The sequence below is a fragment of the Crocodylus porosus genome, unplaced genomic scaffold (genome assembly GCF_001723895.1).
Source record: "Crocodylus porosus isolate Cpor-Errol unplaced genomic scaffold, CroPor_comp1, whole genome shotgun sequence".
NCBI lineage: Eukaryota > Metazoa > Chordata > Crocodylia > Crocodylidae > Crocodylus > Crocodylus porosus.
Window position 1 is genome coordinate 134,371,247 of NW_017728931.1, and position 14,022 is coordinate 134,385,268.

General features: G+C 44.7%; 1 protein-coding gene across 1 annotated transcript in view; it reads right to left on the reverse strand.

Moving 5' to 3' along the window:
- Window positions 1–394: 394 nt before the first annotated feature.
- Window positions 395–14,022, reverse strand: part of CDC123 (cell division cycle 123) — a 54,617-nt gene continuing 40,989 nt past the window's right edge. Inside the window, exons 10-13 of the mRNA XM_019543701.1 lie at window positions 12,343–12,371; window positions 7,074–7,202; window positions 2,867–3,004; window positions 395–605 (exon numbers count right to left, since the gene is read on the reverse strand). Of these exons, the coding sequence (XP_019399246.1) occupies window positions 579–605; window positions 2,867–3,004; window positions 7,074–7,202; window positions 12,343–12,371 (323 nt within the window). The 3' untranslated portion in view covers window positions 395–578. The remainder of the gene's footprint in view (window positions 606–2,866; window positions 3,005–7,073; window positions 7,203–12,342; window positions 12,372–14,022) is intronic.

Genomic DNA, 14,022 nt, shown 5'->3' on the forward strand with positions numbered 1-14,022 from the left:
GACTCAATTACTTACGGCCAAATGTAGATATGCTTGCTTGCACCGGGATAGTAACACAGCACGTTTTCTCTGCTGCAGCTTGAAGCCATTGCTCTAGGACTAGGAAAAATGGCCTCAAGCTGCAGCAGATAAAGTGTAGATTGGAGAGCAGGAGGAACTTTCTGACTGTGAGGCTGGTCGAGGATTTGGAACAGGCCGCCTAGAGAAGTTGTGGACTCTCCATCCCTGGAAGTTGTCAAGAGCAAGCTGGAAGAGATGCCTGGCCTGGCTGATCCCACCTTGAGCAGTGGCTTGAACAAAATGATCTCATGAGGTTTCTTTCAGCCCTACTCTCCTATGATCTTAATTAAGCACTGAAAGAGCGCAGAACACGCAATAAGCCAGCATACCACGGTGCCATGAGAAAAACATTTCCTAGATTTTATATTTATTAAACTAATACACAAATAGGCTTGGCAGCTCTTCACTTCTTTCACTGAATACAAAAAGCAGATTTTCTTTAAGTTGATGTTTAACAGTTAGTCTAAAAATCTAGCCACATTTCTCGCTTAAAATTTCATCCGGCATTTCATGATCTCTCAGTCATCATCTTGTTGATTTCTTTTCTGCCAAGGAAACAGGAAAGTTAATCATGTTATATGCAATTACCTTTAATAAAAGCATCAAAAAATTACAAGCATTTTCTAGAGATGTTGGCATTAGAAAAAAACTTGATGTACTTCTAAGCCATTCTTTGAAGGTTATGTGGTAACATTTATATTTATAAATGCAAATTCACAAGGAGTTTTTTTTTTTATTTACAATTCAGGAGAAAAATAGGCCACCTAGTCTCAACCAGTAAAAACAGTCCATAAACAAGAACTTAGAAACCAGGAGAATCAATGGCCAATGGGACATCAAAATCCACAATGAAGCAAAAAAATCTGAACACAATTTTTTACATTTTTCTAACAGGCTTCATGAGACTCATCGTTATAGTATCTAGCCACAGCAATCCAGTCCCTTTACAGGTTCAACAGTATCCCCTTGTGCCATTGTTGCAGGTGAAATGGAAAGAAAACATTTCTTTTGGCTCTGACAGAACATTTAAATTCAGGAAACTTTAAATGTTTTATTTCAACTGAGAAATTTCAATTTCTCCAATTTTCCCCCCCATTTGGTCTGAAAAAAGTTTTGATATTCTGATTTATTTTGCAATTGATTTGGTATGAAAATAAAATGTAGAAATATCAGCATTTCTCTCTTCTGTTCTTCCATCAGTGCTACCGGAGTGTATGGGAACCCCTAACAGGACTCACGCACTGAAAACCTGTCTTTTAAGACTATAGAAGCAGCAATGGCATTAGGCAAACAGGTCTCGGGATGCGTCTGGCATCAGTCAATTGTCATAATTAATACCACAAAAACACAGTGTTAGATACCGTCACACCCGGTAACAAGGCAGGTGACAATTTGGGGAATTACAAAAGAGTTAAAATTTGAAGTCCTGGGATGAAATGGAAGAAAGGAGATTAAATGAAAGTCAAAAACTTCCTGATTGCATCTCCTGTTAGACTCTGTAGCAGTGTTCCTATGATGTGGTGGAACAATATGAAGTAGACTGCAAAATGCCACTAATAAAAATGACACACACAACTTAAGGGCAAGTCCTTATCCTGGTAGAGGACCTGGCCTAAGACTTGCGATATACAAGCAGCATCATGAACCGCATTATTGCGCTTCTGTAGCATGCAGTTTATGGGTAGAATCCGAGTTGCCTGTGTTGACCTTCAAGGCTGGGTGGTTCAGAACACCAATACCAGAGACTCTGCTCGTGTTGAATCATACGTTTAAGAAAAAAATTTAAAAAAATAAAAAATCTTCCAACTGTCCCACCCAAGTCTGGAAAAGTAGAGGGAAGGTCATTCTGGGCCAGTAAAAACATCAAAGAATTGTTGTCAAAGGAACAGAGAAACTGAGGTTGTTTGAATTAAAAACTATTGAGTGGTAAAAGCTTGCTGAGACCTCAAAAAATTATTTTAGTAACACCCAAAGTAATATCAACTTCTACAAAAAGGTATGCTGGTTTCTCCAGGAACATTCATCATATTTTAGATCCTATTAAACAGCTTCACTTAGGGCAGAGCTGTCCAACTGTGGGCTGCAAGTGATCCCTGAGGAGTTAACTTGTGGCCCCTGGGTGCCATCCCCCACATCACTCTCCTGCTTCTGCTGCCAGGGTCTCCCCCACCAGTTACCACTTCCTGCCCCCTCTCCTAGGGACAAGGTGGCACAGCCCACAGGGCTGAGGGAGTAAATCCCATGTAGCACGGGGCACTGGCACGATGTAGTGTGGAGGCATACGGCATAACGGGGGGGATCTACACAACACAGCACAGCGAAAGAGGTGCCCATGTGGCATGCCAGCACAGCATATGACTCGGGAGCAGGGAGGGTGTGTTCCATATGGCATAGGGACGTGCAGCACCCAGCCACTCAGAAGTGGGCAGCTCTGACTAAGGATAAGAAAGTTCCAGGTTATTAAAGGTAAAATTCAATAAACCCATTCTATAATACACCAGGTGTGGTGTGAATTCTGGGCTGGCGGGGGAAGAGAAAAGGGGTGCTGTTTGTAGAACAGGTCCCTGCCAGACTGCCCGAACAGCATGCATTGTGGGCTCTGTGCAAAGGGCCAGTCCACTGGCATGTGGCTCAATTCACACTCAGCAGTGACACTGGGGGCTGGATGACAGCACTCTGTGGGCCACAGCTGGCCCATGGGCTGCATCTTTGACACCCCTGATTTAGAACATCAGGGTTTAAGCACTTTAATGTTCTTTTACTTTCCTCTCAACAGTCAGAAGTTCCTCCACTAGGATTTGCTTACCAGTTTGAGAAAGTCTATTAATTTGTGGACATCTTCTCCAGTAGAAAGATCTACAAAATCTTTGGGCAGTCCGTAGCTCAGGTAAGGGCTAGGCTGGACGGTAACTCCGCTGTTTGTGCAACGGAAAGCTGGATAGTCCTTAGAGAGAGAGAGCAAGCGAGCAGGTTGAAAACACCCGAAGTCATCATAAAGTATCTCACTGCAATTAAAACTGCGGATTTCTTTAGAATAATTGAGCTTCACTTGCTTGGCTAGTATGTTTATTTCATCTAAATTGTATTGAGAAGTGCACACCAATGCTAGGGTTTTCTATAAACATCTCAAAGCATCTATCAGCAGAAATTAAAATGTAGTGGCGCTTGGGGGGGGGGGGGTGTCAGGGGACCTTAGCCCCTGTGTAACCACCCCTCCCAGCACCCTCCCTTCCCTCTGGGCTGCGCTGCCTGCCCTGCACAGCTGAGCCCACCCTGTCCACCCCCCCTGCAGCATAACTGCCCTAATTTTCTGTCTGGCCCACCTCAGATCCCCCACTGGGAAGAGGCTGGCGCCATCCCTGGATAAGGGTTTTTCCCCCCATACGTCAGAGCCTCCACTAGGATCCTGATTGTACTAATATTAATGTATTAAAGTAAATAAGCAGTAACAGCACCGTAACAATTTGTCTCCTCTGTGATATACTGAACTTTAGATAAGGCTGCTGGGCCCACAGCTATAAAACTGTATAATGTTTATAAATTGTATAATGTTTAGCAACAAAAGTCTTAAAATCTCCTTTTATTTAGGACTTCAGGTTTCAGCATAAATAAGTAAAACTTTGCCAAAGTTATGGTCAGAATTTACCTAGCAAATATTTGTTGAAATGAAAGTTAAAATAAATAAATAAATAAAAAATCATTGTTAGCCACTGGTTTGGGGAAAGTAATTTAATATGCACTAATACACAGCACTTGCATAATGTGCTGTAGCTTAAAGCACCCGTGGTGAAAACTTGCACATTCATCCTACAAAGCAGGGAATTATTATAAAGAGGGGAAAATGGAAATACAAGGAGATTTACCCCAGAGCACCATCAGTTGTTAGAGAGCAGGACTTTAAAACACAGTAACTTTACACTAGGAAGCTATACAAAGCATGGGCCATACAAAAACAGCAGAAATCACTCAGGAACTTATCTTAGTGGCTGATTACCATTTCTTGGCCTGGAGGGCAATCTCAATGATTCAAAAGAAATCATATACATCAGTGGACCATCTCCACTCAAAAAAAAAATCAATCAATCAATCACACAGGCCATCTATCTCCCTTTGCAGTGTCACAGTATCTTTGAAACACAGAACCACAGAGAAGCGGGGCTGGAAGGGATCTCCAGAGGTCATCTAGTCCAACCCCTGCCTGAGACAGGATTCCTCCCTAAACAAACCACCCTATGCAAAGTATAATCACTCAGGAACTCCACATAAGACTGCTGTCAGCCCTAACACAAGACAGACCTAACATCCTAACCTGCCACAGGTAAAGTAGGTGAACCACGGCACCAACATCCTGGCTCTATGACATGATGTCATTGTATGTTCAAGAGATCCCAGCTAGAGGGCCATGCCCCCGGCGACAGAGGATGGCAAAAACCTTCATACCAATCTGACCATGGGATAAAATTCCTTCCTGACCTCAAATACAGTGATCAGTCTGACCCTGAGCAGAGGGCCAAGACCTCCTAGTCAGGAACCTCTGGCTTTGTTCCCAGCAGGAGCACTGGTACAGCCCAGTCAGAGTCCCCAGCCTTGGCTGTCACCAACACCTTTGAGAAAGGCTTAAAAACACCCTAATACACATAGCAGAAAGCACTGGGGGGGCGGGGCAACGACACAACCAAGAAAGCCCAGAAGCATGAGACATGCCTATAGTAAAATACAGGCACAGCTCAGGGGTAGGCAATGTTTTTTGGCCGGAGAGACGAAAAACCCAGAATGTCTGCCCTATAAGGTGCCGGAGTGCCGGCACGCCACAAAAACAAAACTGGGGCTGAGGGGGTACGTGGCAGGATGCACTGCATATTTAATACTACTACTAATCATTAATGTTACTTTTTAAACATTTTTATTGATTTATTTTTTACAGTAAATAGCTGGTGTCAGGTGGGTAGCGGGGGGCCTAGCCAGCCCACGCAGCTCCGCGGGGATGGGGCGCAGCCACCCTGCCCACAAAGGGACGGTGCCTGGCTGGGGCAGGACGCTGGGCTCAGGGGGCTCCTGCTTGGCCTCTGTGCATGCCGGGTACAGCGCAAGTGGGAGCTGCAGCCGCAGGCTCTGGTAACAGCCACCACAGCCGGTGCCCAGGGCCGAGCCGGCCAGGAGCCTACAGCAGAGCAGCTCTGTGAAGTGCCTGCCCAGGCCCTGGCCCCTTGAGGGGAGCTGCGGGTGGGCAAGGCCGGGACCCAGGCAGGCTGAGGCAGCCGCGGTGGCTGTTCCCAGGACCCAGAGGGCTCCCTCAGCCAGGCCCTGCACTAGGGACGGCTCTGCCCTGCTCGCACTGTGCCCAGCATGCAGGGAGACTGTTCCCGGAGAGGAAAGCCCCCTGAGCCTGGCGTCCTGCCCCAGCCAGGCAGCATCCCCATGTGCGCAGGGTGGCTGCGGCCCATCCCCGAGGAGCTGGGTGAGCCACGCCGGGCCAGGCCCCACCACGGGTGCCGCCGGACACCCCCGCCAGCCTGCCCACCACAGCTTGAGCCCACAGAGCCCCAGTGGAATACCACTTCAAGCCAATGGTCCACATCCCCCTCTCTGCAGCAAGAGAGAAGAGGTGCTTTCCCTTTACCTTAAGGCAGCCCTTCAGGTATTTGAAGACTGCCATCATGGCATGCCCCTCTTAAGCACTTTTTCTACAAGCTGAACTTGCCCAGCTCCTTCAGCCTCTCCTCATGACTTGCTTTCCAAGCCTTTGATCATCTTTGCTGCCTGCCTCCAGACCCTCTCTAACTTTTCCACGTCCTTTTTAAAATGTGTAGCCCAAAACTGCACACAGTGCTCCAGATGAGGCCTAACCGGTGCTGAGCAGAGAGGCACTATCACCTCCCGTGTCTTGCATCGAATGCTCCTATTGACACATCCCAGAATCTCATTCACTTCGTGTGCGGCTGCATCACCCTGCAGACCCCTACCGAGTCTGTGACCTACAAAGACTCCCAAGTCCTTTTTCAGAGTGCTGCCATCCAGCCAGGTGTCACCCATTTTATACTTGTCTTTTTGATTATTCCTCCCAAGGTGTAGCACCTTGCATATGTCCGCACTGAACTTCAACTCATTAGCTCTAGCCAAACTTTCCAGCCTGTTGAGATCCTGTTGAAATGCTAAATAAAGCAAGCCTAAGAAAGAAATTGTGCTAATGCAGTTTATTAGCTGAAAACGGCAGAGACACGCCAACTGGCTAAGCAGTTCCCCAGAGGTTGCTAGCAACTGCTTCTTGAGCCATCAGTAATCTCCAGCTTGAAGACGGCTACTTTCAGCGCTCTCCCCAGCTGGCTAAGGAGTTAAGCTGGGGCCAAATGGCCCGAGGGTTAGTCACAAACTGGAAAAGCACTGAAGCACTAGTGACTGAAGGGGAATATTTCCCCGGACAACAGGAAATAGGCTTAGCTTTGGGCACCTCTGTAATGGGAAGACAGAGTTAGAGAGAGATTTGTAGAAGCGCAAACAACTGTGAAACTGGGGAAACCAAAGAGAAAAAACAATCCAGGTAGGCAGCAGAACTTAGTTAAGTGATGGAGTAGAAGGTTAAAAATGTACATGTGAAGAAATAAAAAGGCACAGTTTAAAATGCAATAAAAGGGATCGAACTGGAATTAACAGGACTAAACTGAGTAAAGAGAAATATTGGGAAAGTTTCTTAATTGGGTAAAAGCTGCAATATAGTCTCTCTCTTTTTCTCCACAGTATCCACTGCAGTAGACAGTAGTGGAAGCCCTAAAACCTGACGCTATTATTTGTTGAGCCTGCCCAAAGTAGGAGACATAAATCCTGCTTTCAAGGCATTTCTAATCAATGAACTAAAAACAAAGTCTGGGATGCAATCCATACCCCTCTGAGGTGAACAGAAATGCACATTAGTAACTAAATCACATGGGAGAGGAACCGAGGCTGCTAGTCCACCTATTCAGACATCTAGCTAGTCTCTCTACAAATGCAGTTTTATTCATCAGATAAATCTGTACCTGGTCCGTAGCCTCCCCTTCACCATGGTCACCTTTCACATTCTGCCCAGACGTTAATTCTTCCCATGTAAACAGCAGCGAGTCTGTTACTTCACCAAAGGGGTTAAAATCTATTAGCCACACTTTACCCTGCAGTGAAGCAATGGAGGAAATAAAAAAAAAACCCAGATTTAAACAGTATGAAGGACAGAAAAATATTATCCACCTAAATGCAGAAATACAAGCATACTCGATCTCAAGAAAAATAATCAAACCCGACGTGAACTTTTCACCATCAGCTAAATTATATGTTTTTAAAATGTTCTCTCCATGGGTATTGAGCAGGCTGCACTTCATTTTAAAACATGCCAAATCTTGGACCACTAAAAAACAGTTCTTATAAAAGATCAAAATAGGGAGGGCAAGCATTCTGAGATCAGTTCCACGTAGTGTCCTACATGAAGATCTTGTAGACTGGACGTTACCAAGCCATTTTGCTCTGCCTAGCCCTTCAAAAGTCCCACAGCACATTGGGCAAGAACAAGGATTTGCCCAAGTTATCTTTGGTCAGAAGTTTCCCTTCTCACACCAGCCGCCTCAGCAGCCTGCACAACTGCTGCTCTTCATCTCAGAAGTGGCAGTATTTCAGGGACACTGTACAGTTTGAAAAATGCCTTCTGGTATCCTCCCAATTCAAAAAGTCTTCACAGATGCAAGGTATTCTTGAGTAAATTTATCTAAAGATACCTGTAGATAGCCATGGCGGTAGCTGAACTCCTCTGAACCCTTACTACATTTATCCTGACAACCCACCCATGCGGGATGGGTGGGATGTGTGTGTTTTACAGACGTGAGGAATGGAAGCAAAGAAAAATGAAAATAACTTGCTCAACTTCACCCGGGACAACCACGAAGAATCAGCAAAGTCAAACCTAAGTTTCTCATGTCAGTGTATCAGTTTAACCTCTTGCAGCCCATGCTTCTCTGAACCAATTAGTCTCCAAGGTGCCACCCCACCCTACTATCTGCCTTACTTCAAACTAACAGGGAACCATGTTGCACCTTACAGTGTTACCTACGCTAATAAAAGACAAATTATGCTGTAACAAAGCACAAAACCCCAACAACGTACAGAAGGATTTCTCCCAAGTTAGGCATCATGTCTGAATGAGCCTGGATTTATCAAAGAGAAATGCTGTATGTACCTTTAAAGGGGCAAGAGGATTTCTTTATGATTATTATTCACTGAAGTCACGATATAAGGCACTTTGCAACTGATTCTGAAGATCAGGGAGTTACTTAGGTCATTACCTAGGTCTCTATTCCCTCCTCCCCTTCATGCCAGAGGGATCTTCTTTAAGACCGTGGTCCCCATCTTCTTGATGCACTGTAAAACTTCCAGATTTAGCGTTCTAACACAGCCATTTCCTCACCGGGGATGAAAATCCCTTTGGGTTCTATGGATCCCACTCCTCAGCGGTGACCACACTGCTGAAATGTCCTCTCACTTCCATGCAGCTGCAGATTTATGATATTATCTAAGCAGCCCTCATATGGTCTGGCAGCGGGAGGCCTGCTCTCACCATGGCAGTATAGAGCAGGACCTCGGTAGCTAGCAGGCACAGTCACGTTCTTATCTCAAGCCTCCCTTACTAGTGCAGGGGGACAGAGGGCAAAAGTTGACAGAAGTATTACAGTAATACTACCCGAAACCTACAACTGAGCCAGCGGGACAGCCCAGGCAGTTTGGGTTCCCACAGTTTTCACTGAGTCCCTCTTGCAAATACACCACCGCGTGTTCCTGTCAGATCACAAGCAAATAGTTTCGAGAAGCTGCCACATGCTCCCTATGCTAAATGTCAGGACTGAAGTCACATTTCAGAAGACTGAAGCTTATTAATACGGAAACTGCAAGCACCTGAAAAACAGACTGCAGCTGGGTTTGATTCTGGAAGGGTAAAGAAACTAAGGCGGTTTTGCACTGCTGAGCTGCAACACTGGAGGAAGAGTCCCAAGCAGTTTCAGTGCAGGAAGCAGATTTGCATTGCCAACGGGACCATGGGTTTCCATTTCTCCACTTTACATCCCAGCTCGGAGATTCTTGTGATAGTATGATGTTTTGGTTTTACTAACTGGGATATCTTATTAGCTCAACAATATCAGGAGGAAGAATGTGTCATTTGCATTCCCACCACACTTAGAAAAACAAGCTAATGAACCAATTTAATTGGAGACGGGGCAATGGCTGGCATAGTTCACTTTGTGGTTCACAAGTTCTTTTTCTGCTTCAGAGGGTTTAGACTTTAGAAAGGGCTGGAACAAGGATTTGTTAAATATATGCAACTTAAAATTTTTTATATGGACTTTTGTGAGCTCATTTACACTTCAGAGAATTGCATTCTGTCCAAAGACAGACTGTAGGATTGGTGAGAGGAACAGATGCTTCTGTTGGTACCACAGCTATACTTTCCACTTTATGTAGATACAGTGCTCATCCACAGCACTGACTGATTCCTAAAGATCCTCTTCTATATTCACTGAACTCTGGTAACTGCAAATGGCTGGTAGAAGGCATTAAAAAATGATGGAATCGAAAAAAAATTCATGACAGGTGTTAAATACGAAGTGTTTATCTCCGTCAATGAACAGCATTCACATTAAGGGAAAGTAAACTGAAGCAAATGCAGCACATGGCCCTAAAATATAGTTCAAGACCACTTTCATCCTCTAGCTTCACAGCAGGGCTAAAGCTCTTTATTGCAAGGCTTCCAATATTGACAATCTCTTATCACACTCGAGACAGATAAGTGCATAAGCAATCTAGGCAAAGTTTTGCATGTGATGAAGAAACACATGGAGGACACTGTGCAATTCTGCTTAACACCCACAGACATATAGCAACTTAAGTTTTGTTTTAATAAAAAGCATTACCACATCAAGGAAGTGCGTAAAACAAAGGGCAGTCAAAGGAAGTTACAAGATAGATAAGTGCCAAGCCAGTACAGATAAAATGAAAACGCTGAACTGCCCACAATGACAGCACCTGTGAGTCAACACAGCACTAATATTACTGTAACTTAAGTTTTGCAAATTAACAGCAGCCTGAAATATCCCCATTATACTTGCCCTCTTACAGCAGCTTATCTAAGAAGCCTAACATGCTTTGCAAATTGTTAAGACCTGGGATGTATGCAAGACATACGTACAGGGATCAGTTCATACAACACTGAACTACAGCTGTCTTCAGGCAGCTGTTTAAATAACTCAGTCCCAGCTACTTAACAGCTGAAGAAATGCATCCAAATGAAACTGGGCTAACTCAGTCTTTGTAGTGTTGGCTGCCTGGCTCTGGAGACCACCTGGCTTTCAAGATTGTGTCAGAATACGTTTTGCATGCTGGCATGCAAAGCCACCCCATCACTAACAAGAGCGACCCCCACAAAGCTAAGGTAGAAAGACAGAAAGAATGTTAACTTAAATTGGAAAGACTCAGTACAAGATGAAAAATAGAAGTGAGCTTGTAAGAGCTGGATTCTGCGATGTGAAAGCCTGGACCGAATGCACACGTGAGAAGTTGCTTTATGTTCTACATCAACCAGATGAAACGCACTGCTCCCACTTCCCTCTGAAAAAGCAGGACTTGGAGCGAAGTCCCCAGTACGTTTCAGTCGCTCCCTGCATGGATTTTTTGCTCTACCAAATTTTGCAGCCCTGGCAAAAAAAAACCCAAACACTCCATCCATCCAAGAGATATTTGCAGTTGAAAAAACTTTAAGTAGGAAGGAGCTGGACGTTGCTGTCACTCTACAGGTGAGGCTGCCATAAAAACATGCTGATCAGAACAGGCCCTGGAAACGGACTCAACCTTTATCAGCATTTGTAATCCAGATGCTAAAGGGATGCTGAATAATACACTTGCGAGCTTGGCACCCATGGGCAGAGGCAAAAGGCAAAGACTTAAATGCATCCATGGTATGGTGCAAGGTTGTGCCACGCTGAGATGCACTCTGCCTTCGGTGTGCGCTACCTCTGAACAGCAGCAGTGCAGCACACACAATTAGGAAACTGAACTGAAATTTTGGAGGCTAATAAGGCTACTAACTCCAGCTCAGGAACTCAGCCTGTAAGCAGCAGATGTGGTGCTTGTCAGCACAGTGCTGCTTTGAGCCATACAGACAACCCCCAAAGGACTAACTGGCAGTTTACCAGGAGCCCAAGAGCTGCACCAGTAATTAACAGATACATGCACCCAGCATATTGTCTTGACAGCTAAGGAGAAACTGCTTGTCCCCCTCTGCATTCAGCTCAGAGAACCGCTCCTACCTGGCTGCTGGGGATGAGGAATCCCAGTGTGAGCGCAGGGAAAACAGCTTAATTCCAGCTCCCAGCCCTGCTCCAGCTTGAAACAGCTGAGAGCAGTTCCACCTCTGTAGCCCTGGGCTCAGGGCATGTAAAGCCTGGATGCACACCTGAAATATGCTCAGTTGCCCACCAGGAAGGGTACATATTTTACCCTGGTCAGTACAAGGAGCTGTGAGCAACACGAGCACATTTACCGAAGACAGAATTTTTTGCACTTGAAAAATCCTGAAGATTGCGCATGCTACCATTTTTCCCAAAGCTTTTAACTTGGCCAAATTTAGGGCAAATTGAGGGCCACAGCAAAAGGCCTGTCCTAGACAGAAAGGCCACATTTTTAAGCCCTGTTCCAAAGCACAGGCGTAGCTGGAGCAGTTCAAGGAAAAGGCTGTCAAAATTTTTTTAACGTGGGCAAGGCTGTGCATTTTTCACAGCCTTTTTGTTCACAAAAAATTCAACCTAAACAGTTAGTTCTAAGCAACTAAAATGAGGGTCTTAAAATGGGAATTACCAGACAATCTTAACAGGCTGCCACCCTCATCTTGAACAATTAACCAAGGAGTTTCTTCTGACAGCATAAACCACTTTAAAAAGTCTCATCAAAGATTCTGTTAAAGACTGAGTATTTGTCAGGCAATTGCAGCTGAAACCACAGCGACATGCTTTAAGATAAACTGCCCCTTCTCTGGAGGAAACGGTTTGCAAAACATCCACATTCTTGGCATGCGCATATACGCAAACACACCAACCACCTTCCTGTCCGGTCCTGGATAACGTCTAGCATATGGCAGCCCCTTGCTGACAGATACCTGTAATTCACTCAACACTGCATTCATTTCACTTCAGTGTCATTTTAGGCAGCTTCAGCACTTCCACAGAGCAATTAATAAAGACTACTCCAACAATATGACATGAGCCATCATTCACTTACCTTGCTGTCTCTGTACACATCAAACACAACTGGAAAGGAGGAGGGATATGTGTCAGTTTTAAAATACAGGTGATCATATACAAGACAGCTATGCTTAAACAGATACACAAGCCTAGGGCACAATCCCCAGATGTAATACATCTGCAAAACTGAAAGCTAGAACTGGGCTTATTCATGGCAGGGGAGTGTAACAGCAAAGGTACAGATATGTGCAAGAACTGCACTGATAGCAAAAGATACCTATATGGTATCGCTCTGCAACTGCTGTAGCAACATGATTCTGTACTGTTCATGGGAGCAAAACTCCTGCAAACAACCCTGTTTTATCCAGGGTCAAACCTTAGGGCCATTTAGCTAACTCTTCTTGCTACATGATCACACAGCTATACCAGCTAGATCGTAATGTATATCGCTTACTTCTAAGCAGCAAATCCTCTTCCTCTTTTAAAGCAGCAAAATAAGTATAAGTGTATTTGTCCATAGCTTGAGAGACTTTCCATTACCCTTACATAGGGAGGCTTCTCTTTAATTTTTAAGACATACAAAAAACTAGAACTCTTGGTTCCAAAACGATACCTTTTATTAGACCAACTGGAAAATGGCAAGAAAACTCATTTTCTGCAAGCTTTCGGAATCAAAGTCCCTTTGTCAGGCTCTGGGAAGTGTAGATGGTACAAGATAGTAAAAAGTCCCAATAGGTAGGAAATAAACTTCATTTTTGCACAGGGGGAGCTGAAGATGGAAGGATGTCCCTCTGGGTCCATGAGAATGTCTTTGTGAGCTGTGTTGAGTAGCTCTTTGATGTGTTGATCAGGTAGAGTTCCTTCCCTGGAGGTGTCAGATGGCAGGCATGGAGGCAAAAAAACTTCCTTGTTGTTCTGCAGTGAAGTTTAAAATCCAAAAATCAGCTGAAATTCAGCATCTTCCATGTTTCAGGGGTACCTTTTATTTTACCTTTATGTCTCAGACCAACATGGCTACTAAGTACACCCCTGAAACATGGAAGATGCTGAATTTCAGCTGATTTTTGGATTTTAAACTTCACTGCAGAACAACAAGGAAGTTTTTTTGCCTCCGTGCCTGCCATCTGACACCTCCAGGGAAGGAATTCCCCCTGATCAACACATCAAAGAGCTACTCAACACATATCACGTGGACCCAGAGGGACAGACTTCCATCTTCAGCTCCCTCCGTGCAAAAGTGAAATTTATTTCCTACCTATGGGGACTTCTTACCACCTTGTACCGTCTACACTTTTCCCAGAGCCTGACGAAGGGACTTTGATCCTGAAATCTTGCAGAAACGGACAATTTTCTTGCCATTTTCCAGTTGGTTTAATAATAGGTATCGTTCTGGAACCAAGAGTTCTAGTTTTTTGTATGTCTTTTTGTCTCAGACTAACACGGCCACCAAGTACACCCCTTTAATTTTTATTGCATTTTTGTTCCAATCCAAAATATTTCATCAGCTCTTCTAAGCAGAGAAAAGCTTTCAACTTCTGCGTCATGACTGCTTGATTGGCAGTAACGTCAAGGGGCTATGTTGTACACATTTAATAAAAGACAGTCTTTTCCTCCAAAGAGATTACAATTTCAGCACACAATGAAATAGAACAAGAGGTAAAAACGAGCAGCAGGGGCAGGGGCATGTGGAGTGGCTGAGGACCAATACTGGAACTAC